Source organism: Esox lucius, chromosome 16 (assembly GCF_011004845.1).
Source record: "Esox lucius isolate fEsoLuc1 chromosome 16, fEsoLuc1.pri, whole genome shotgun sequence".
Lineage (NCBI taxonomy): Eukaryota > Metazoa > Chordata > Actinopteri > Esociformes > Esocidae > Esox > Esox lucius.
This window is the reverse complement of record NC_047584.1, coordinates 27,769,832-27,791,618: the sequence shown is the minus strand read 5'-3', so window position 1 is coordinate 27,791,618 and position 21,787 is coordinate 27,769,832. Positions and strand designations below refer to the sequence as shown.

General features: G+C 45.8%; 2 protein-coding genes across 3 annotated transcripts in view; one reads left to right on the top strand and one right to left on the bottom strand.

Annotated features, from left to right (window-relative positions):
- Positions 1–78: 78 nt before the first annotated feature.
- Positions 79–8,792, top strand: rab20 (RAB20, member RAS oncogene family). The gene is made up of 2 exons (XM_010880395.5): positions 79–631; positions 7,224–8,792. Exons 1-2 carry the CDS (start codon positions 442–444, stop codon positions 7,820–7,822), a joined length of 789 nt encoding a protein of 262 aa, XP_010878697.2. The 5' UTR covers positions 79–441; the 3' UTR covers positions 7,823–8,792.
- Positions 8,793–8,795: 3 nt separating this feature from the next.
- The window catches only part of col4a2 (collagen, type IV, alpha 2), a 65,067-nt gene continuing 52,075 nt past the window's right edge, over positions 8,796–21,787 (bottom strand). Inside the window, exons 19-46 of one of the 2 annotated variants that reach the window (XM_013137799.4) lie at positions 21,671–21,784; positions 21,318–21,467; positions 20,885–20,956; positions 20,643–20,794; positions 19,726–19,798; positions 19,492–19,598; positions 19,099–19,282; positions 17,714–17,764; positions 17,266–17,340; positions 17,061–17,159; positions 16,290–16,511; positions 15,862–16,023; positions 15,553–15,723; positions 15,245–15,388; positions 14,983–15,108; positions 14,594–14,775; positions 14,367–14,505; positions 13,822–13,929; positions 13,628–13,735; positions 13,321–13,518; positions 13,105–13,221; positions 12,666–12,827; positions 12,456–12,554; positions 12,201–12,347; positions 11,943–12,059; positions 11,437–11,628; positions 10,974–11,260; positions 8,796–10,237 (exon numbers count right to left, since the gene is read on the bottom strand). In XM_013137799.4, coding sequence (XP_012993253.2) covers positions 9,983–10,237; positions 10,974–11,260; positions 11,437–11,628; positions 11,943–12,059; positions 12,201–12,347; positions 12,456–12,554; positions 12,666–12,827; positions 13,105–13,221; positions 13,321–13,518; positions 13,628–13,735; positions 13,822–13,929; positions 14,367–14,505; positions 14,594–14,775; positions 14,983–15,108; positions 15,245–15,388; positions 15,553–15,723; positions 15,862–16,023; positions 16,290–16,511; positions 17,061–17,159; positions 17,266–17,340; positions 17,714–17,764; positions 19,099–19,282; positions 19,492–19,598; positions 19,726–19,798; positions 20,643–20,794; positions 20,885–20,956; positions 21,318–21,467; positions 21,671–21,784 — 4,013 coding nt within the window. In that variant the 3' untranslated portion in view covers positions 8,796–9,982. The remainder of the gene's footprint in view (positions 10,238–10,973; positions 11,261–11,436; positions 11,629–11,942; positions 12,060–12,200; positions 12,348–12,455; positions 12,555–12,665; positions 12,828–13,104; positions 13,222–13,320; positions 13,519–13,627; positions 13,736–13,821; positions 13,930–14,366; positions 14,506–14,593; positions 14,776–14,982; positions 15,109–15,244; positions 15,389–15,552; positions 15,724–15,861; positions 16,024–16,289; positions 16,512–17,060; positions 17,160–17,265; positions 17,341–17,713; positions 17,765–19,098; positions 19,283–19,491; positions 19,599–19,725; positions 19,799–20,642; positions 20,795–20,884; positions 20,957–21,317; positions 21,468–21,670; positions 21,785–21,787) is intronic. The other variant, XM_013137800.4, reaches the window with a different exon arrangement.

Below are 21,787 nucleotides of genomic sequence, written 5' to 3'. Positions count from 1 at the left end.
TTAGACGGAAACGTTCTCTGCCCACAGCTAAACCAAGTGCACCGGAAAATCCTAAACAAAAAAAACCTTTCCCCCGAAGCCATGAAATCAGCTTCCGGTTTGATTATAAACTTTAAAATGAACTTTCAACAAGTGGACGAGAGAGGGAGATCGGTATTCTGCTGACCTGTCTGGATTGTTTGATCGAGCTGGATTGTATAAGAGCCAGCAACGGTTTCCTACATGCATTCGCTTGAGTGAAAGCAGTTACAGTAATGCAATTTCTGTGTTTTTAACTGTAGATGTCAAGTACTGGTAGCTATGTCTTCTGATTACAGGTATTTTACTGGCGATCAACATTGTCATTCAACTGTAAACGAGTGCTTCTAAATGAGGTAAAGTACATACTTTCGTCTTCTCTACGCCGCCAAGAACCTTCCTAAGTGGTGCGATTCAAGAATCATGCCCGAGCTTTCCAAGATGAGGAAGCCCGACGTGAAGATTGTTATTCTGGGCGATATGAACGTTGGGAAGACCTCACTGCTCCACCGGTACACCGAGAGAAAATTTAAAGACACGGTCAGCACCGTTGGAGGAGCGTTTTTCCTAAAACAGTGGGGACCCTACAACATCTCAATTTGGGACACGGCTGGTAAGTTGTCTGTCGTGAATCAACTTTCCCCGTCAGTTGTTTCTGTTTCCAATCGGTGTCCTGTAACCTGCAAATAATTTGCCGGGGTTAGTTCTGTTGTTGATTGTGTTTACCTGTGGAAAGCGCATGACCACCACCTGAGTGTTGCTTGGCAGAGACGGTCCCTTTCTTGTGACTGAGGGTCAGAGTGATCAGAGACTACTGGATTTTTTTCCCCCACTTGTTTTGAATACAGTTGATATATCTTGGAAAATGATATGTGACTTGTGCGCCGTAGTTTGCACACCTGTTGGGCTGATGTGTTCAACTCATGGGCTGTTTCATTGGTATCAAATGGACATATTATAATATTCTATACGAAGAGGTGAGATTATTGGCCCATATTTATAGTACATTTGGCCTAATTTGTCCAGGTTGTTGCTACTCAAACTTCTCTGTATTGTTCCTACTTGCGGTGCCATTTAGACCTCAATATTTTTTCCATATAAGAAACATTTGAAAAGTGAATCAAGGAATATTGAAAAACAAATTTAACCACGATGAAATACTTACTTAGCTTAGAGCTGTTGTTTTTCCACCAAAAAAATGATTATACTCACCGAATGTGATGTCATGTGTGCAATTGGCCTTTTTAATTAAAGAAGCACTGATACAAACTAACAGGTTGAAACATGATATCAGGACACAAATATTTAATATAATAGTAATCAGATTTAATATTTTAAAACATTTACACAGTACTTTTCCACTGTTCTCCACTAGATAAGAATTAATGTTTTCTTGGGGACAGAAACGGTACTGCAAAGTAGGAATGACCCATCTCTGCTTTGAACTTGGGTAAACATTTGTAATATTTGGCATAATATTTTGACCATTCACAGCAGCTGAAATAAGTGACTTCGTTATCTGACAAAAGGACTCACGGCTATTAATAACAGCAATCTGATGTTAGTCAACTTGCCAAAAGAATATGGTGACTTAATGCAAACATTTATAATTGTTTGCTTTGCATACCAACGTTGAGGTATGTAAACCTTAACACTGTTTAACTCCAGTCCAGCGACAGAGCGGCTGTGTTGTTGGTTTAGAAAGATTAAAAAAATACATAAAAAAAACCTGAGTCACCAAAACACAATTTCCCGTCCCTGTTTCATACCCCCATGACCTCTCTACAGGATTTTGTCGTCTTCAGTCACACACTAATAGGGGAAGAGTGAGCTACTGTCGAGGGACTTAGTCACACTGAATTGTCTAACACACTCATAAGAGAAGCATGTAAGCAATGGCAAAGATATTCAAAAGGTCAAGATGAAGTCTCTAACTTTGACGAATTATGAATAACATTAGTTTTTCTTGTAAACCTCAGATTTTGGACAGAATTGTTATTATGTGCAATATTTGTATATGCTCATAATCAATAGTAGAATCACTATCGTACCTGAGATGGCCATGACAAGTTTAAAAGCAAGTGGTTTGGATGACTGGGGGCACACGTCTGCACATACAGTGGGGAGAACAAGTATTTGATACACAGCCGATTTTGTAGGTTTTCCTACTTACAAAGCATGTAGAAGTCTGTAATATTTATCATAGGTATTCTTCAACTGTGAGAGACAGAATCTAAAACAAAAATCCAGAAAATCACAGACATGTTCGTTTTTCTTTAAGAAACCCTCCTGTCCACTAATTTCCTGTATTAACTGCACCTGTTTGAACTTGTTACCTGTATAAAAGACACCTCTCCACACACTCAAACAGACACCAACCTCTCCACAATGGCCAAGAACAGAGAGCGGTGTAAGGACATCAGGGATAAAATGGTAGACCAGCACAAGGCTGGGATGGGCTACAGGACAACAAGCTAGCAGCTTTGTGAGAAGGCAACAACTGTTGGCGCAATTATTAGAAAATGGAAGAAGTTCAAGATGACTGTCAATCTCCCTCCATGCAAGATCTCAACTCGTGGGACATCAATGATCATGAAGAAGGTGAGGGATCATCCCAGAACTACACAGCAGGACCTGGTCAATGACCCGAAGAGAGCTGGGACCACAGTCTCAAAGAAAACCATCTGGATGATCCAGAGGAATGGGAGGTCATGCGATGAGACAAAAATAGAGCTTTGTGGTCGAAACTCCACTCGCCATGTTTGGAGGAAGGATGAAGGTGATCAAATATTTGTCATTCAATAAAATGCTAATTAATTAAAAATCATACATTGATTTTCTGGAATTATTATTTTTTTGATTCCGTCACTCACAGTTGAACAGTACCTATGATAAAAATGTTACTTCTACATGCTTTGTAAGTGGGAAAACCTGCAAACTCAGCAGGTTATCAAATACTTGTTCTCCCCACTGTACATGACCTGGTTCCCAATCTCAGGGACCCATTTTGCCTCAACAGTGCCAGTTTTACAAGTAGACAAATCCTTAAATGCATCTTTAAAGAAGATGAAACCAACAATGCGACGGAGGTGCCATGAATGTTAGATATTGTTGTATCTAATTTTGATACATTAAACTCAAAAAAACATTTAACAAACAATGTCAATGATGAGAATAACCATGGCCCTTTGTATTAGACCTAGTTATCACCCAGAATTCATCACAGCCGTACATTGTTTTGTCCACATTGCAGGTTAAAATAAGCAATCAGGGCTGAAGTTCTTGGGGGAGGGGGTTACCAACCTCACTTATACCAGTGAATAAGTGATTGTATATGTTAAGGCTCAGTCTTGGTTGTCATTTACCGCACATCCTCCAGTCTCTGGCTAGATAAAATGAAAGACCCAGCATGGTGAAACAACTGATTCTGCAATGATGGAAACCAAAGGTGAGTGGGGTTTCCATGACCGCAGAATATGATCTATTTCACATCACTTCATGTATCAAGGAAAGGGGAACAGAGAATTGGATTGATTAACATCCTCATAATTGCTTCCTTGACAGATTGTAGATTCAACTGTGAAGGTTTTCACAGCTGGCTCCTTTTGTTATGACACTTGGGTGGGTTTGCGTTTTAGTGTGTATTTATTTCACCTTTTATTTGCGGAGGTTAATTTAGAACCAGTTTTCAAGGCAAACTCATACCGCTGGCATGACCACATAGTAATAGAGTAAAAATATCACAGGAGATACAAGCCACCACTATAACTGAGCCTCTGCTCTACTCCTTTTCTTTGCCTTCCTCTTTTACTATCTGTTTCAGTTTCTCTACTGTTCCTGACTCTTGTTCTTTGTTCTCTGCGTGTCTACTTAAGCCTCATATTTTATAATACAAGCTAAAATATTTGCTTAATTCTGCACGTAAAAACAACATACAGCTCCGGGAAAAAATAGAGACTACTGCACATTTTTCTTTCCTTTCCAAAAACGTTGAAAAGGAAGATTGACCAGGTCCTGCCGTGTAGTTCTGGGCTGATCCCTCACCTTCCTCATGATCATTGATGCCCCACGAGGTGAGATCTTGCATGGAGCCCCAGACCGAGGGCGATTGATCGTCATCTTGAACTTCTTCCATTTTCTAATAATTGTGCCTTCTCACCAAGCTGCTTGCCTATTGTCCTGTGGACAGGTGTCTTTTATACAGGTAACGAGTTCAAACAGGTGCAGTTAATACAGGTAATGAATGAAGAACAGGAGGGCTTCTTAAAAAAAAAAAAAAACTAACAGGTCTGTGAGAGCCGGAATTCTTACTGGCTGGTAGGTAATAAAATAATTATGTCATGCAATGAAATGCTAATTCATTATTTAAAAATCATACAATGGGATTTTCTGGATTTTCTGGATTCCGTCTCTCACAGTTGAAGTGTACCTATGATAAGAATTACAGACCTCTACATGCTTTGTAAGTGGGAAAACCTGCAAAATCGGCAGTGTATCAAATACTTGTTCTCCCCACTGTAGATGACATACCGCAACATTTTCGGGAGCCCTTTTTTTTGGCTCAACAGCGCCACTCTTACAACTTATGGTCAAAACTGTGGACTTCAGGTTAAAGACTCCACAGTCTCCAATCACCCTGCTTCGCCTCCAAGGCCACTGATGGGAGGTCACACTGTCTTCCACAGGCTAGTACCCATGGGTAGTGCGCTCACCTGGGGATATTATATGACGTCTGTGCCCTCTCTGCCTTTAAGGCCACCCGCTGCAAACCACGCCTGGCTGCAGCCACGACCTTGATCTGACCCTCCCTCATTATGGTCTGCATGACCCTCAAAAGCAGGTTAGAAAGGAGTGGTTGATCCCGCTATTAAGTTGTAATCTGGAGCAAAGGCACAGTCTAAAAACAAGTTATTGTCTGAGCTGGGCCTTCATGGATTGATTTGAAGGCCAGCAGTTGGTGTGGCAATTAGTCATACTTACTCTAAGCACTTTCTGGGCCAAGTAAACAGTTGCTTCACCTTCAAGGGGATGCACGTCGATTTGGAAAGTGCAGTGTTAGTTTTCTTATAATGCCGGCATCCCTTACTCAAAGTTTGAAAGGGGAACAACAGTCATGTGATCAGAAATGTCACAAACAAATCACTGGATTAGAAGACCAAATGTTTACAACCAGTTCTATCCCACTGAAACAGATGGCGGTGCCTCCTCCTCCCACAAAGAAACCTGCTGAACACCTGAACATGTTTGATTAGTGCTTTGTTTTACGCAAGGCAAGGTCACATTTTCATAGCATGAGATCTCTTTAAGATCAGTGTTTGTTTGGGGGAGCTTGTCCATTTAAATGGGGTTATCATGTGACTGCTATTCCCCTTTGAACATAGTTGGCCACAGACTACAACAGACCTATAGTAGCCTATAATGGACCTATTTGTTTAAATGTGTCTACATACACCCACATATAACCTTTAGTCTTAAGAATATTTTCTATTTTTAAAACCCTCAAACAGTAATGATGTAAAAATAACCATTATCACTGTGCAGGATTCTTCATGCTTTACTGGTGAAACATCCAAACTCCATCGTTACTAGTTAATCATTAGGCTAATGTGATTCATATGCAAGCCAGATGCAGCTTTCAGATAACTTTAAGCTACTCAGCCAGCTAATATTTGGGGAAGTGATAATGTTCTAATTGGAATAGAACTCAGCAAGTGATGGACGTGGACTACAGGACTCTTACATGTAGGAGACAGATCTTGGCAAGTGTAATTAAAAATGCTCTCATTGGTGTTAGTGGCAGAATGGGGTTCTGCCACTACCCACCAAGGTCACTACACATTTCCACTCACTAGCTAATTCAACCCACTCTGTGCATTTGTAAATGACTAAAGAAAGGTAATATTGATGACTGTTGGATTAAATCCCAGAACCGCCATGTTGGAAAAACAAAATCTCATTGAGCTAGGCAGTTTGCTCTACAGGTTGTTGCTGACAATGAGAATATGTTCCCGGTCAACTTTAATTCTTAAAATTATATATATATATACATATATAAAAAAAAAGCTTCAACCTCTCACACCCAGCCACCCAGGGCTAAGCTGACTGGATGAAGGATCTTCCAGCCCTCTTCAAGACACATTTATCTCACCCATAGGCTGTTTCTGGGCAGAAGGGCACCCTCGCCTCGCTGCTATGTGGTGGGTTATTTGTTGTTTGGGAGGTGACTTCTGGGTAGTCAGGCTGAGGTGAGTAGATGCCTTATGATCGATCGGTGAGCCATTACATTTGGACCTTTTCCAAAGGTTCCCTGGATTTCTGCACGTATTTGGCTGATGATATTCTAAACACAGGGAACAAAGAGCTTTCTCACATGGGCTCTGTCCCGGATGAGATCACTGTACTGAAACGCACACTGAAGAGCTTTTGCATATGACTACAACAATGGTTGCTTTGTTTTGTTTAGTTTTTTGGCTACTGACTGTCTCATTCTTTCTCTTCTGCTACAGCATCCCCTCCCCCTCTCTCCTTCTTGCAACACCATCTCTCTTGCTACAGTATCCCCCCCTCCGTCTTTCTAGCTACATTATCCCCCCTTTGACAGGTCAGTAAAAAATTACTGAAAGGTCAATGTGACCCCCCCCCCCCCCCCCCCCCCCCCCCCGGAAAAGAGGGAAAATCCTGGGATCCATTGACCCCGACCCCCCTCAATGTACAATACAAACCTATGCTGTTGTCTCTATATCCTAAGTCTCTTGCTGAAGTATCTCCCGCTCTCTCCTGTTTTAGTATCCCCTCTCTCCTGTTTTACTATCCCACAAACTACATTGCTCTGGATAAAAGTCAATCTTATGCAGCTTCAGTGGATGTTTGTGAAGTCTGTCACAACGTACAGTTTTTCTTGCACAACTCGATGACTCAAATCCGATATATTTGGCAGTTTTTACTGCAGTAGCATTAATGTGTGGAAAGTAATTCACAGCCGTAACCAAGGGAACAAACATACCGTGTTTTAGGGTTGACATCCAAGCAGGTATCACACTATGAATTTTACATCAGCATTGTGTGATATACACACGGGAACCTCTTTACCACATCGATAGTCAACGGATACATTTCGTTGACTTGAATAGTAGATGACTACTCTGTGAACCTGTGGTTACTGTGTCTCTCTCCTGCTTGTGGCGTGTTCTGGTTGTCTGTCCCAGGTCGAGAGCAGTTTCACGGGCTGGGTTCCATGTACTGCCGCGGCGCCGCCGCCGTCATCCTCACCTACGACGTAACCAGCTGGCAGAGCCTCGCGGAGCTGGAGGAGCGCTTCCTGTCCCTGACCGACACGGCCAATCACGACTGCATCTACGCCGTTGTGGGCAACAAGGCGGACCTCACAGAACCCCAGGCTCGGCTGGTGACGGAGCGAGATGGTCTGACGGAGGACCCGGGAGTGGGAGGCGGCGAGTTGACCGGGGAGCCCAGAGTTCCCTCTGCCTGCCCCACCCCTCCAGCCTCACCCGTCTCCCTGTCAAGGGTGTCGGTCAACAAGCAGGTGAGTCGTGAGGACGCGGCGGCGTTGTACGGGAGGATCCTAAGATACAAAGGTCTGGAGGAGTCCGACTGCCTGCCCGCTGACAAGATGTGCTTTGAGACCAGCGCTAAGACCGGGTATAACGTGGACGCTCTGTTCGAGACGCTGTTCGACATGGTGCTTCCTTCCATCCTTAGGAAGAGGACTGAGGGGGAGGGATCGCCCACCGTGGACCTGGAGGACTGCAGGGGACCTGGGAAACGGGCCAGGGCCTGTTGCTAGGGACCACTGGGTTTTCTTTACCGATGGCACCCCCCCCCTTTACCACCTCTTTTTTTTTTGGACTCCCTAGTGATTTCTGTGATTTGTCAGCGTTGACCGTTGATACAAGATGATACACACCCCTGGAGATTCCTATCAATCTGTCTACTAATCAACCAAACTCATAACCAAACAAGCATTATTCTTCCAATGATATGTTAATGACCGTTATGCAGAGCTGGAGTAAGTTCCCGTACTTTCTTTCAGGACCAAATGTGTCTGTGGGTGTAGATGGGAAATGGGCTGCTGGTATTCATGTAAGTGAAATCTGTAAATACAGCCAACATTGCTCAGAATGCATCTTCTGAATCTTTCATGTTTTAGATTTGAGAAAATCACTGACGCTCATGTCAAAATTCATCAAATTTGTGGAGTTGTATGTTTCACAATCAATTTTGTGTGGTTTCTATATTTCTGTATTGATGATTTTCTTTCTTCGTTGGCACCTAATCTATACTGTACAATACAGTATGTGTGCTGTATGTAAGAAACACATTTTAAATATTTGTGATATATATTTTTCTAAAGATAACAATGATTCTCATTTTGTGATGTGTAATATAGTTTTTTTTTTGAGCTGTGGTGTGAAAGTCAGGCGAATTCAACAATCAGATGTATAACAAACAAAATATTTATTTTTATTATGACTCAATTATAATAAAACGCAATGTATTCATTCATAGCACCGAGTGGTATTCAACATAATTGCACTGAACATTTGGCCCCTTGCTGTGAATAGAAATGGTTGGAAATATTATATGTGTTATTCTCTAATGGACGATTCTCAACTGGAACTAGGACCTAGACTATGTTAAGTACATTTTTCTGCAGAAGGGACTGATGACCCAGGCACATTACTGGTCTGACCATTCCGCTTGGCTCAGACTTTGGCCAGAGATGTTTTCATTTCTGTACTGGCTTGATTCCAGTCGTGGCTGGCTTCATATGATTAGCCTGTAGAAATGCATACTGGTAGTGTCAAAGTTTTGGAGTTCCATAGGTTAACAAATAAAAGCAAAATAAAAAATCAAGTTTATTCAGCGGTTATAAATATACAAAAGTAAATCAGTGCATTTTGTGTGACCAAAACAATGTACATTTCTGATTGGGGAAGAGCTGTAAAATGTATTGATACACAGACAGGTAATATATTCTCAACAAAGAAATGTCAGTTTGCACAGTGGGGCCTCAAAGAATGCATGTCAAGTGAGAAGAACACTCGATGTAAAGCAGATAAATACTGAATGTTAAGAGCATTTCGGCTGGGATTCCTTCAAACCTTGCGATCTCAATGTTTATGCAGTGTCTTTAAAAAGTGAAAGCAAATCGGTGAGATGGGTCGGGGAGTCGCCCTGTTAGTAGTTGTGTTTTTATTAAGTACCCAGGAGCAGTCTGAAAGGTAATTTGACCATTGGAAAAATATAAACTTTGTAAATACTACAACACAGTGTTGATTGAAATAAGCCCTTCGTAAATCGCAGAACCAAACCTCATAATTTACAACTGGTCGAGGGTTAATGTGAATATAGTGTCATTGGCATAGAACTTCTACCTAAATAATAAAACAAACGCACAAAAAAAATATATAATATATATATATATAACTGAAGCAATGCACAATCAATCAATGTGTTCAATGTTTAGATTAATAACTGCATGCACAGGCGTCTTTGGTTGTTTCAGCTGTATGTTCTTGGTATGTAAGTTAAACGTTTGGTGTGTAACATAGCTGAGGTAATAAGTTAGAGAGAAAGCACCATATCAAACAATTAAAAGGAACATTTACATGTGTATTGCTGTTGAATTATAGCAAGTTTTTCTTTTTCTTATTTGCTTATCAATACAGGACACTTGCTCTCCACTTTAAGCATTCAACCATTCTTTCAGTCCTCACAAGCCAGTGTTTGGGGTTCTGGGGAGCAAGGTGAAATGGCCCTTTAGAGCCAATCTAAGGTCCATTTTATATTCCCCTTTTGGCTAATGTTAGCAATTTGGGAGGGCTAAGCTGACCCTAAACCTGTGCATAAGGCCAAAATCATCTGCTACCTGAATTGTACTTGGCAGGGTGTATGTCACTGAAGACGACATCACAGGGTCAAAGGGCACTTAGGTTGAGCCAGGTCACAGGTTCTTCATGCAGACCTGACAGCGGCTGATGCGTGAGAGGAGCTGGCCAGCTTTCAGGGTCTCGGCGACCGGACTTTCCTGGAAGGACCTTTCTATGGTGGTGAGCCAGAAGCTGTGCTTGTTGGCAAAGTAGTGGCATGTGCCCTTGGCCCCGTTGCACTCGATGAAGGGCGTGGTACGGAAGTCCTCCAGACAGGAGCCGGGGGATGAAAGAGACTGGCCGCCGCCTTCGTCACCTGCAGCCGTGTGCTGTGGGGAGAGGCGAAGAGGGTCAGTGCTTTTCAAATCAGGACAGAAATCCCCTCATTGGTTCCTCTCTGCATCGTCCTCATTGGTGACACCAGTGACGGATCCCTTCGGAATCCCTTGGTGGATTCAGCTACACAATCCTAAGGGATATCACCTCCACGGGGTTGTGTCATTTGGATGTTAGTTCCTCCCGTGCCTGACCTCCAGTGACCACACCGGACCTCAACCCTATGGCCAGCACCATCCATATGTACACATACCTAAGATGATTACATACACACCTGTATCTAGATTCACATATATGCATAACTTCACACGCACACAACTGAACTGCTGTGACGCTTTGCTAAATATTAACCGTTTCCAGTCATACCATCTCCTCTGATGTATCGTTAAATATTAATGTTTTACCAAAGACAATAACCATATTTCCAATTGACTGACCATGGCTTTTCAAATCACCAATCAGTACTGTCTGTGTGTTCATCTCAGTAGAGGCACCATTGAGCAAACAATTCTGGACTTGATTCCAGGAGTCTGCCACAACCGGATAGTGCCAGAACAGATGGTCAAGTCTGAGTCCAGAGTAAGAGCATTGACCTGAGTTGGATCCTTTGGAGCCATGACCATACATAGTAACAGTATTCTTTTCACCCGCCCTGGGTTTTTCCAGAATGATTGACGAGAACTAGACCATTTCAGGTCAGGTAGATGGAGAAGCGAGGTGACCACTCACCATGAGGAAGGAGTATCCGATCCACATACTCCGCCAGCCCGCAGGGCATTGTGGGATGGTGATGTCCTGGCTATGCACGGCAATGGCCACGGACGGCGCCTCACACACGGAGCAGCGGCTTATGTAGGGCCTGATGTCCTCCTCCTCCACTGGCATCATGGGTAGGGGCGCCGTGGTGGACAGCCAGAAGGACTTGTCGTTGCGGCTGGCATAGTAACAGACGTCCCCAGGGTTGCAGTACATGAAGGGCATGGTGTTGAAACGAGGGAGGCACGAGCCAGCCAGACCTAGGGGCAACACATTCCGTTAATTAACCATGAATGTATTCACCACGAGCAAACGGCATCCTGACTTTGCTTGGCCAATCCATTCAAACAATTAAATAAAATCGGAATAGCTAGAATTCTAAGCTACTACAGTAATAATTGTGCAGAAGTCATTTCGATGCTTTTATCTGTTTCACCTAAGTCCTGGTTGTGGGCCTTCTCCTGGCCTTCGAGGTACAACAAGCTGTAGCCTTCCCAAAGCTGGGCCATTCCCACAGGACACATGGGCGACTGCTCGGACTGGCTGTGCTTGACCAGCAGGTAGCCCACACTCACGCTCCGCCCAGGCATGCCTGGCAACCCCCTGGTGCCAGGGTTACCATGGAGACCTAGGGGTCGGAGAGAGACAGGCTTACGAGCTTCTGTGTAACACCGGCGTTTTTCACTTAGGTGCAGTTAACATCCCTCTAACAACTAGCATTAATCACGGGAGCTGTCAGTGGAATACAGGTTTTAATTAATTTGGCCTTTATCCTTTAACAGACGCTCTAGTCCAGAGAGACCTGCGGAGGAATTAGGTGTAACGGTCATGGACACCAGAAACCAGAAGCTCGCCCACATCCTCTATCCCGTAATCCAGGCCTGACTGCTGCAATCCTAATCCAGCCCGTCGCCATGACACACTTGTCCATCCTACACCTACCTTCCGTGCCCTGCAGTCCAAGGTGGCCCCTCTCTCCAGTGTTGCCACGGTACCCGGGGGTACCTGGTCTGCCACCCACCCCAGGCATTCCCTTCTGCCCCTTGGGACCCTGGTAGCCTGAAGAGAAAGGGGTTTCGGGGTAAGAGAAGCTGAGACGGGGGGGTTGTCATTCAACATAGACAGCCAATAGAAACATTGGGTTTATTTAATATTGAAAAAAATGAATTTTTTTGTGGCGTTGCTCTGCGATGGTCCTACCTGGAGCTCCAGGCTGTCCTTTTGGCCCAGTCTCCCCTCGTACCCCTTCTGGTCCTATGATGCCCTGAGGCCCATTAGTGCCCCTCTCTCCTGGGATCCTGGAGGGCGGTGGGGCCGGGCCCTGGCTGCCAGGGAGTCCCGGATAACCTGCAGAGCCATGTCAGGTAAAACAGGTGGTACAGGTGATTAGGTTATTTGCAATTGAAGTATGTGACAGACAGACGTACAGAAAAAGTTATAATCGAGGCAGAGTACCTGTGGGTCCAATATTTCCTTTTAGCCCGGAAGGACCTCGGTCTCCTTGGAAACCAGGCTTTCCAGGAAATCCCATCATTCCTTGCTCTCCCTTAACACCTGTTGGACAAAACAAATCAATGACTGTTACCTGGATCTAAACTGAGTAATTTTGGGTGCCATTTTGTTGTTCATACTTGGTGTACTATAATCCTACTGAATGAGTCGTACCTTTCTTCCCGGACACTCCACTCTCTCCCCTGATTCCTGGGGGTCCCTGTTCACCCTGATTTCCTTTCAGACCAGGGAGACCAGGGAAACCAGACTGGCCAACTACACCTTTCTCACCGTACTGAGAGTGTTTGCCAGCAGAACCACGTGGTCCAGGGAAACCTGAAAACGGAATAACATCTGGATTCATTTCTGAAGTGGTTTTCCACCGAATACATACACACACCATCCTATCACATCAGATATCACAAAAGATAAATAGTTATATGCAGAAATTAAAAGAGCATATGGGGTCAATTTCAGCAAAAACTATGAGCGTTGAACTCAGTTTTGGTCCCACTATTCCACATAGACACTATAATACTATGCCCTACTATGATCGATGATGTGTGTAACTTTACTCTGAATCAATACATTCTCTACTCCGTGTCTACTCCACCTGACAGTCCTTTGATCCCAGGGTAGCCAGGGTCTCCCGGTGGTCCAGGGATGTCTGAGGTGCCCTGTGGTCCTTGGGGGCCCTGAAACCCAGGAGGTCCCATCAGGCCCTCGTCACCTGAGGAACAAGGAGGAGAAGAGAAGGGGAAGGTCTTCACATTTCCTCAAAACTGGGTAACAACGGATGCTGTGTGTCACTGTCGGAGCAACAACTAACCTTGTTGTCCTTGAACTCCCTTCAAACCCACTGATCCCGGGAACCCCGTCTCTGAGTTGGGTATACCCTGCTCTCCCTTTGGTCCCTTAGCTCCAGGGTCACCTGGAGCTCCCCAGTGATCCTGACCTGGGAGTCCAGGGATTCCTTTGTGACCCTTCAACCCATCCAGTCCGAATATTCCCTTAAGTCCAGGAAAACCTGCAGAATGCATTGCAGATAAAAAAAAACAGTGTCAGGGCAAAGGTGATGTGCATGTGAACCTACGTGATGAGTTTGTGTGTGTGTGTGTGTGTGTGTGTACGTGTACCTATCTCTCCTCGGAAACCTGGATTTCCACTCGTGCCCGTTGTCCCGGGGATCCCAGGCCAACCCTTCGTACCCTGGTTTCCAGGAAACCCAACTAAACCATCAGATCCTGGAAACAACCGTTGCGTAAAGTAAGCCCGGGGAGGAGTCAGTGATTGTCATACTGACGGTGGGAACGATCTGATAGGTTCTTACCGACAGGTCCTTCTGTGCCTGGCTCACCCGTCACCCCCTTCATACCGTCAATACCATGGAAACCCTCACTGCCCCTGTCTCCCGGCGTCCCAGTGAGGCCCTTTGGACCTGTATGTGAGGTCATCAAGAACATTATTACTACGGATTACATGTCATAAAGTCAACCTGGCTACTCTCCGAACTCTCTTCATTTGATTTCATTTTGGAACCATAATTTAAAAACGTGGGATTTTCGGTATTGCGTCATTGCTGTGACTCCTGGGCAGGTTGGAAGGGTTGATTCACAACTTGACACAACCATGAAGTATCTGCCGCTGTATATGTGGTTGGAGGACAGCGCAATCTATGGCCGACAACCACGGCAGTGCTTGAAGGCCCCCAACCCACTGGAGGATTTATTAGAGCACCGGATTTTGCTGAGCCAATATGCACCGGTCACCCTCTGTGGGACCCCTTCGCATTTTCCTATAGGACGTCCAGGATTTTAAATCCTGGCAACAAGGACGTGGTATTACTGCAAAGGATTGACAGAGCCCTGCGCCTACCTGGAAGGCCAGGGAAGCCATCCTCTCCTCGCAGTCCTGTGGCCCCGGGCATGTTGATAATAGGACCTCCTTCACCTTTGACACCCTTCAGTCCTGATTCTCCTGTAGATCCGTATGCACCCGGAGAACCTTTGTCGCCCTGAAAAACAAACCCAAGAAACACCACTTTAGATGGGATAGAGATCTGGGTTGAAAACTACAAGGATTAGCTGGTTTAACTGTCTCACCCTCGGACCAGGCATCCCAGGAAAACCGCTGATTCCTTTTGATCCGGATGGACCCGGCATTCCTTTTGGCCCCGGAAGTCCCTGTGCCCCTGGGTTGCCTGGGAAACCCTTTGCATCGCTGGGTTCTCCAGGAATCCCGTGGTAGCCCTCCATACCTGGAATGCCTGGAAAACCTTTAGGACCTATGGTATTGAAAAAGCGGAATGTGAAAAGGGGGTCAGTTTACCCTTAATATCCCCACTGACTTCTGGGTTCAGTTAAACCTTAATATTCCCACCGACCTCTGGGTTCAGTTAACCCTTAATATCAACACTGACCTCTGGGTTCAGTTAACCCTTAATATCAACACTGACCTCTGGGTTCAGTTAACCCTTAATATCAACACTGACCTCTGGGTCCGGTGAATCCGCTTTGTCCTGTCTCTCCTTCTTCTCCTTTGACCCCCTTCATGTCACTGATGATCTGACGAGGGATGTCGGGCTTCTCCCCGGGGGGCCCGGTCAGACCACGGTCACCTAAGTGTTCAGTCAGATATAGGGACCCAGTGAAGAGTGCAAGCGTGTTGGGGAAATTGAATGGCAGAGCACGGAAACAGACACAATGTTTGTGACAATTAGACTTGGTCAGATACACAGAAAGCCTCAGACTAACCCTTTGGACCATAGTTGCCCATATTTCCTTTGGGTCCGAATCCGCCTGAAATGCCAGTTTCTCCTTTCTGACCGGAGAAGCCCTTCGGGCCGGGTTCTCCAGCCATTCCTTCAAACCCTGGCATTCCTTGAGAACCTTTGAAACCTGGAGCAGGATGTGACATCATGGGTCAGGAGGTGTGTCTCTACATCTGCATCTGGCTATGATGTTCAGTATTTCATCACTCCGCACGTCAACACAGAAAACCAATGACAACTAACTATATTTATAACACATGGCAAAACATAACGATAACATTATAACATTACCCTTAACCCCTGAAATGCCAGAGAACCCTGTAGGTCCTGGGTGTCCAGGATCCCCTGGGTCTCCAGTTTTTCCATCAGGGCCCACATCTCCAAACTCGCCAGGTGTCCCCTTCAATCCTACGGGGCCCGGAGAGCCAGGGTCCCCCTGATCACCCCTGCCTCCTCTCAAACCTGGAAGAGACAGAGCGGATTGCATGGGTAATGCCCCTTCCGAAGGATTTCTGCAGGTTTTGTAGTGTAAAAATCTGGAATGAAAGGAAACTTAAATAAAAGCGACAGGAGTTTTGGGACGTTGGTTGTTTTCCTGACCTGGTAGTCCTGTTTCTCCTGTTGGTCCAGGAACCCCAGGGGGGCCAGGTACACCCGGCCAGCCCTTCTTCCCGGGGGTTCCCGGTCTTCCCTGTTCCCCTTGCAGACCTGAAGGGCCCATTGGTCCCTTGGAACCAATCATCCCAGGCATGCCAGCCATCCCTGAGAGAGAGGACAAGACAAAGCAGCTGGACACAGGAACTTACAACAGCCATACCTATTACCAGTCTCAAGAAGGTGGATTTGCTGTAGTTTTTCATCATGATCCACTGTATGTCAACTTCAGTCCACCGGCATGTTCTGGAATTCCAGGAGTTCTCACCTGTATGTCAACTTCAGTCCACCGGCATGTTATGGAATTCCAGGAGTTCTCACCTGTATGTCACCTTCAGTCCACCGGCATGTTATGGAATTCCAGGAGTTCTCACCTGTGTAGCCCTCCACTCCTGGATCTCCGATAATCCCTTTAGCTCCCTGATCTCCAGGAAGTCCTACTTCTCCAGGTTGTCCGGTGGATGCTCCCCATATCTCTCCATGTGGTCCCTTCTTCCCGAGCTCTCCGTCTCCACCCTGCCGCCCTGGCACACCCGGGTTCCCAGGTTGACCCTTGGAGCCCTGCTGACCATAGTCCCCACGGGGACCGGGGAATCCTGGGAAATGGGCGGAGTATCAGAACAATCACCAGCGGGGTAAGAGGTTAAAATGTAGACTGTGGCTGCGGTTCACTCAAAACCCTGCCACAGCAAAGTCTTTGCAAAATCTCCACCACAGCAAAGTCTTCGCAAAGTCTCCGCCACAGCAAAGTCTTCGCCATGTCTCCACCAGAGCAAAGTCTTTGCAAAATCTCCACCACAGCAAAGTATTCGCAAAGTCTCCAACAGAGCAAAGTCTTTGCAGTGTCTTTAATCACAATAATATTCCTGTGGCCAAACACTTAAAAAAACCAACAAAAAACCAATGACACCTTGTTTTCCCCCCCACACAGCACACATGAAAAGCGTGACAACATTTTCCCTTCTGAGGAAAAGGAATGCTACAGTGTGTGTACCGCAGTGCAGACTGGATAGAAATGAGCCCTGAGCTGTAATGAAGAATGTAACAGTAGAGAATCCACACCAAGTGGTGGATGTTCCATCGAACAGGCACGTGTCACTATTAATCCCGCAATTTTAAAACAGCTGAAGCAGCGAAATGGTTACCCGGGGGTCCTGGTTGTCCTCCCCTGCCTGGCTCTCCTGTCTCTCCTTTGGCACCCTCATCTCCACCTGGGCCTGTAGATCCTTTCTGACCCGAGAGACCTGAAACACAGACAAAAGCACGTTCAGGAATTCAAAACCTCCGTTTGGATCTGGACGGGAACATGACACAGGGCGTCCATACGGAAAACCCCTCAGGAAATGTTACCTAGGAAACCATCTAAGCCTTTGGGTCCAGGAGGTCCTGGTATTCCAGATTGTCCGGGTATGGAATCACAAGCACCTGAGTGAAATGAGCACAAAACGGACATTGTCAGATCATGTCAACAATTACTATGAGGTCCTCACAGCCATTTTAGATTTGCTGTTTAACAGTGCTCTACTTTAGATGTTGAACGTACTGATTTTTTGCCTGCCTGTTGCATCGGTTTGACAAATCTGTTGCCCCGTTGTGGATTGCGAGTAAGAGCATAGCAAAAATTAACATCACTAGAAACAGAGTCTACAGTATGAGGACTAGTTAGAAATACGCTGGAACAAGCCATGCATTTAACTGTATCTATACACACAATGACTGTAAGCTAAACCAAGTCGCAACAGCTACCAAGCACCGGCAGAGAACGGTTCTGTAATGAAGGTTCTGTTAGTTCAGCTACCTGTGATGTAATTTTGTCCTTCATCTCCACTCGGGAAGCAGCCAGACTCTCCTTTCAAAGTCAATGAGAGATTGGAGAGAGAGAAAGAAAAAGAGAAGCATTCGAAATAAGGGTTAGAAGAAGCGTGATCTCAAACAAGCACCATTTTAGCTGGTTTGAGGGATGCACACAGACTGCATCACAGCTCTTCTGGAGTAGAGAGAAAATCAGGGATGAAATTAGTGTCATTTCAATTGATGGTATAAGACATTGTCACACACTGCCATTCATGGTAAGGCATTGGTGTCTACAACAACTATTCTGTCTACAACAACTATCCCATCTGCTGACCCCCAGTTACAGTGTAAGATCTGTAAAAATACAATAAATATATAAAAGCAAAAAATTGCACTTATTTTACAGACAGTTCCTGTCTGTTAACAAACCAATAACTCTATAAGTGTTGTAGTCCATGAACATGTCTGTAAAAAGAGAAGGAAAAACTATAGTGGAATTACATAAAGCATCATGATGTCGTGTGATATTTAATCTATATCTAAATAGCTAGGCTTGTCAAACTGTGAGCCAACTGACACCACACACAGCCACCTAATTGTCCATGTGTACTGGAACCAATTGCAGAATTAGGCCAGTAGAGCTACATTACCACTAGGCCAGAAGAGCTACATTACCACTAGGCCAGTAGAGCTACATTACCACTAGGCCAGTAGAGCTGCATTACCACTAGGCCAGTAGAGCTGCATTACCACTAGGCCAGTAGAGCGACATAACCTTCCAGCAACTATCAGAAAACATTTCACACTGATCCCAAAAGTCACAGATTTCCAAGATGCCTTTTGACTCCACATGAGTGTTTTTGTTAAATACAGAGAATTACATGTAAAGCCGTTTCAGAATGTTTCAGTTGACTTATACAGAAGACTGCTCAGTATTAATACAGTGTAGTTGAGGGGGAAAGAGATAGCAAGGAGGGAAGAAAGGGAAGAAAATAACGAATGAGATTAAAACAGAAGGACGACAGGTAGATGGAGAGTGGGAAAGCAAAGTGACCCTAGGTATCCCTGTCCCAAGTCCAGCTGGTTATGTGGCTGATCTGGATTCTGTTTAAAGACTCAGCGCACAGATCTGCTGGCCATCTGTACATGTGAATATATTATAATCTGGACCCAGAACAGCCATAGGACTGGCCACCCCTTACAGTCCGGCTCCTCTGTAATGTTTCTTCCACTGGTTTCCGATCCGAACGGGGATTTTCGCAACTCTTGTTGTGGCTCCTTCTTTGGGATTTCAGGCCGGGCATCTGTATAAGCACTGCGTGACAGCTGCTGATGTGAAAACGGGCATTGATTCGATTGAGAAAGACAAATGGAGAAGGGGTCGCACACCTGGATCTCCAGCTCGACCTTCCACGCCAGGATATCCCGTTTCCCCATCATCCCCTGGCAATCCTTTGACCCCTTTAGGGGCCCCTAGAACACGTCCTGATTCTCCAATCTCTCCCAACAACCCAGGCATTCCGTGCCGGCCCGGATAACCCTTTTCACCGGCGAGATGTGCTGGTGCGTCCCCCTAGAACAGAGATCCCAGGTTATACAGGTGGAGCAGAACTCAGAATATATCCCCCAGTGTAGACGCTCAAGATCCACACAGCTGCATTTGCTTGAAAAGCTAGGACATATTTTACGCCCATTATCTGGTAGATATTGTATGTTGTGAGGGCGGTCGTCCATGAGGATGTACTTGGTGGAAAAATTACGTAGCACTCGTTTTCTGCTTACTGGAGGTCCGCGGTTCCCGGGGAGTCCATGGATTCCACTGGGCCCTGGGAATCCCTGCAATCCTGGGTCACCTGACGACCCTGGGTCCCCCCGGTCCCCGGGAGATCCTGTCGAGTTCATACACAAACACGTCACTTCACTTCCACCCATAAGGGCGTGCACAGTGGCTGTCTCACGTGCCCCATGGAGGACAGAGGACTGACAAGTGTGTGTAGAAAAAATGAATAACTTCACCTCTCCTGGTGGCTTGAGTTATCTCGCCTTTCCTGCCCTTAGGTCCTGTTTGTCCTTTGGTACCAGGAAACCCCTACGCAGGGAAGGGGGGGGGGGGCATAGAGAAAGGAGACAGGAAGACGGCCGGAGACAGAATTAGTTAAGAGAATCAAACAGATAAGATAGTGATTATGGTCAATGTTGCCCTTCCCGTGATTGGTTCTAAATCCTGGTTCTGGCTCACCTGACTGACCCGACACACGTGACTCAACACAGGCAGAGCTGTGACTCTCAGGTCTGGTCCGGGCATCCCATTGTGGGACCACAATATTTGTTCGGAAAGTGTGAGAGTACTTCGATTGGTTCTTATTTACTCGCTATTTGCACGTGGAGTTGTTCAACCCTCTCCTCAGAGATCCCAGGCAGTTCCACTATTTTGATTTAGTCCTGAACCGGCGCACTGTCCAATCACGTTAGCTAGCTCTGGAGTAGAACAAAATACATGGAACAGCTGGGGTTCCCCCGAGAAGATAATTGACAACATCTGCTGCGGTAAAACATAGATCACTACTTTCTCAATTGGATATGGGGACACTGCACCAGCTGCACACACTGCCTTGGAGATTGAGGCCGCATTCACTTCATTATCAACATCAAAACTTATTTTCCACACTCTGAGGTAATGGGGACTCTGAGTGAAGTGTCGGACAGACTAGGTCCTAGTGTTGCTCAGTGTTTGATCTAATTGCTCAGTGTTTGATCAAGCAATTCATGGCTAATTGAAAACAATCAATGTCTAATCAGTTGTTTAGTGATAAGGCAATTGCAAACACTGAGCACAACTTTAGGTCCCCAGGGTCAGGATTGAGAAGCACTGCGGGAAGCGTTGTGTGACATTCGTTTTGTTTCCCGGCAGACGTGTCGTTAGTACTTCTTACAGGCAGTCCAGTGACACCTTGGGGACCGGGCTCTCCTAATTGGCCCGGCTGACCTTGCTCGCCACTCATTCCAGGTATGCCCCTGTCACCTGCTGGACCAGGAAGACCCGATGGGGAGTGGACAATTTTGCACGCGCACAGTCCGTGATCGCCTGAAAACACGCACAGATCAGGTGTGCTGTAAAGACGGTCGTGTGGTCATCACAGGTAGATTGTCTGGAGAAACAGTCTCTTCACGGTACCTTTCAGCCCTTTCCTCCCAGCGGATCCTGGACGACCACTCGACCCTGGCAATCCCCTGTAGAAGTTCTTCCCTGCGGAAATTAAAACCCAACGGTCACGCACATTAACAACCCACAACGAACCTTTAATACTGCTGATTCCTAAACAACCCTTTAATTTAAAGACATGACCCCACTCATATGACCCTTTAATACTTCTGATTCCCTAAACAACCCTTTAATTTAAAGACATGTCCCCACTCACATGACCCTTTAATACTTCTGATTCCTAAACAACCCTTTAATTTAAAGACATGTCCACACTCACATGACCCTTTAATACTGCTGATTCCTAAACAACCCTTTAATTTAAAGACATGACCCCACTCACATGACCCTTTAATACTTCTGATTCCTAAACAACCCTTTAATTTAAAGACATGTCCACACTCACATGACCCTTTCGGTCCGGATGGCCCCAATAACCCAGTCTGGCCTTTGACTCCTTTAGGTCCGGGGCTGAGGGCGGGGTTACCTGGCTCTCCAGGTGGGCCCGTCTCTCCCCTCACCCCACGGTCCCCTAATTCACCCCAGAGTTGTATGACTGTTGAAGCATGAGGGAGAAGGGGGGGGGGGGTGAACGAGTACTGAGAAAACCACCTGAGCGTTACCTTCGTTTAGAGCTGCTAGTGATCCAGACATACTAATTGTGATGATTATATATTATTTAACAGGTATAGCGGACTACGTCTCTGTTACAGGCTGAAACTGGCCAATGACTGAGGCGGGAAATGGGTCGGTGCTGACCTTGTTGTTGGTCATCAAAGGCTGGACGTCCTGCAGGTCCGGGCAGACCTTTCTCCCCCTGAAGACCCCTTTCACCCTGGGGACCCAGCTGGCCAGGAAGACCCGGGGGACCAACTA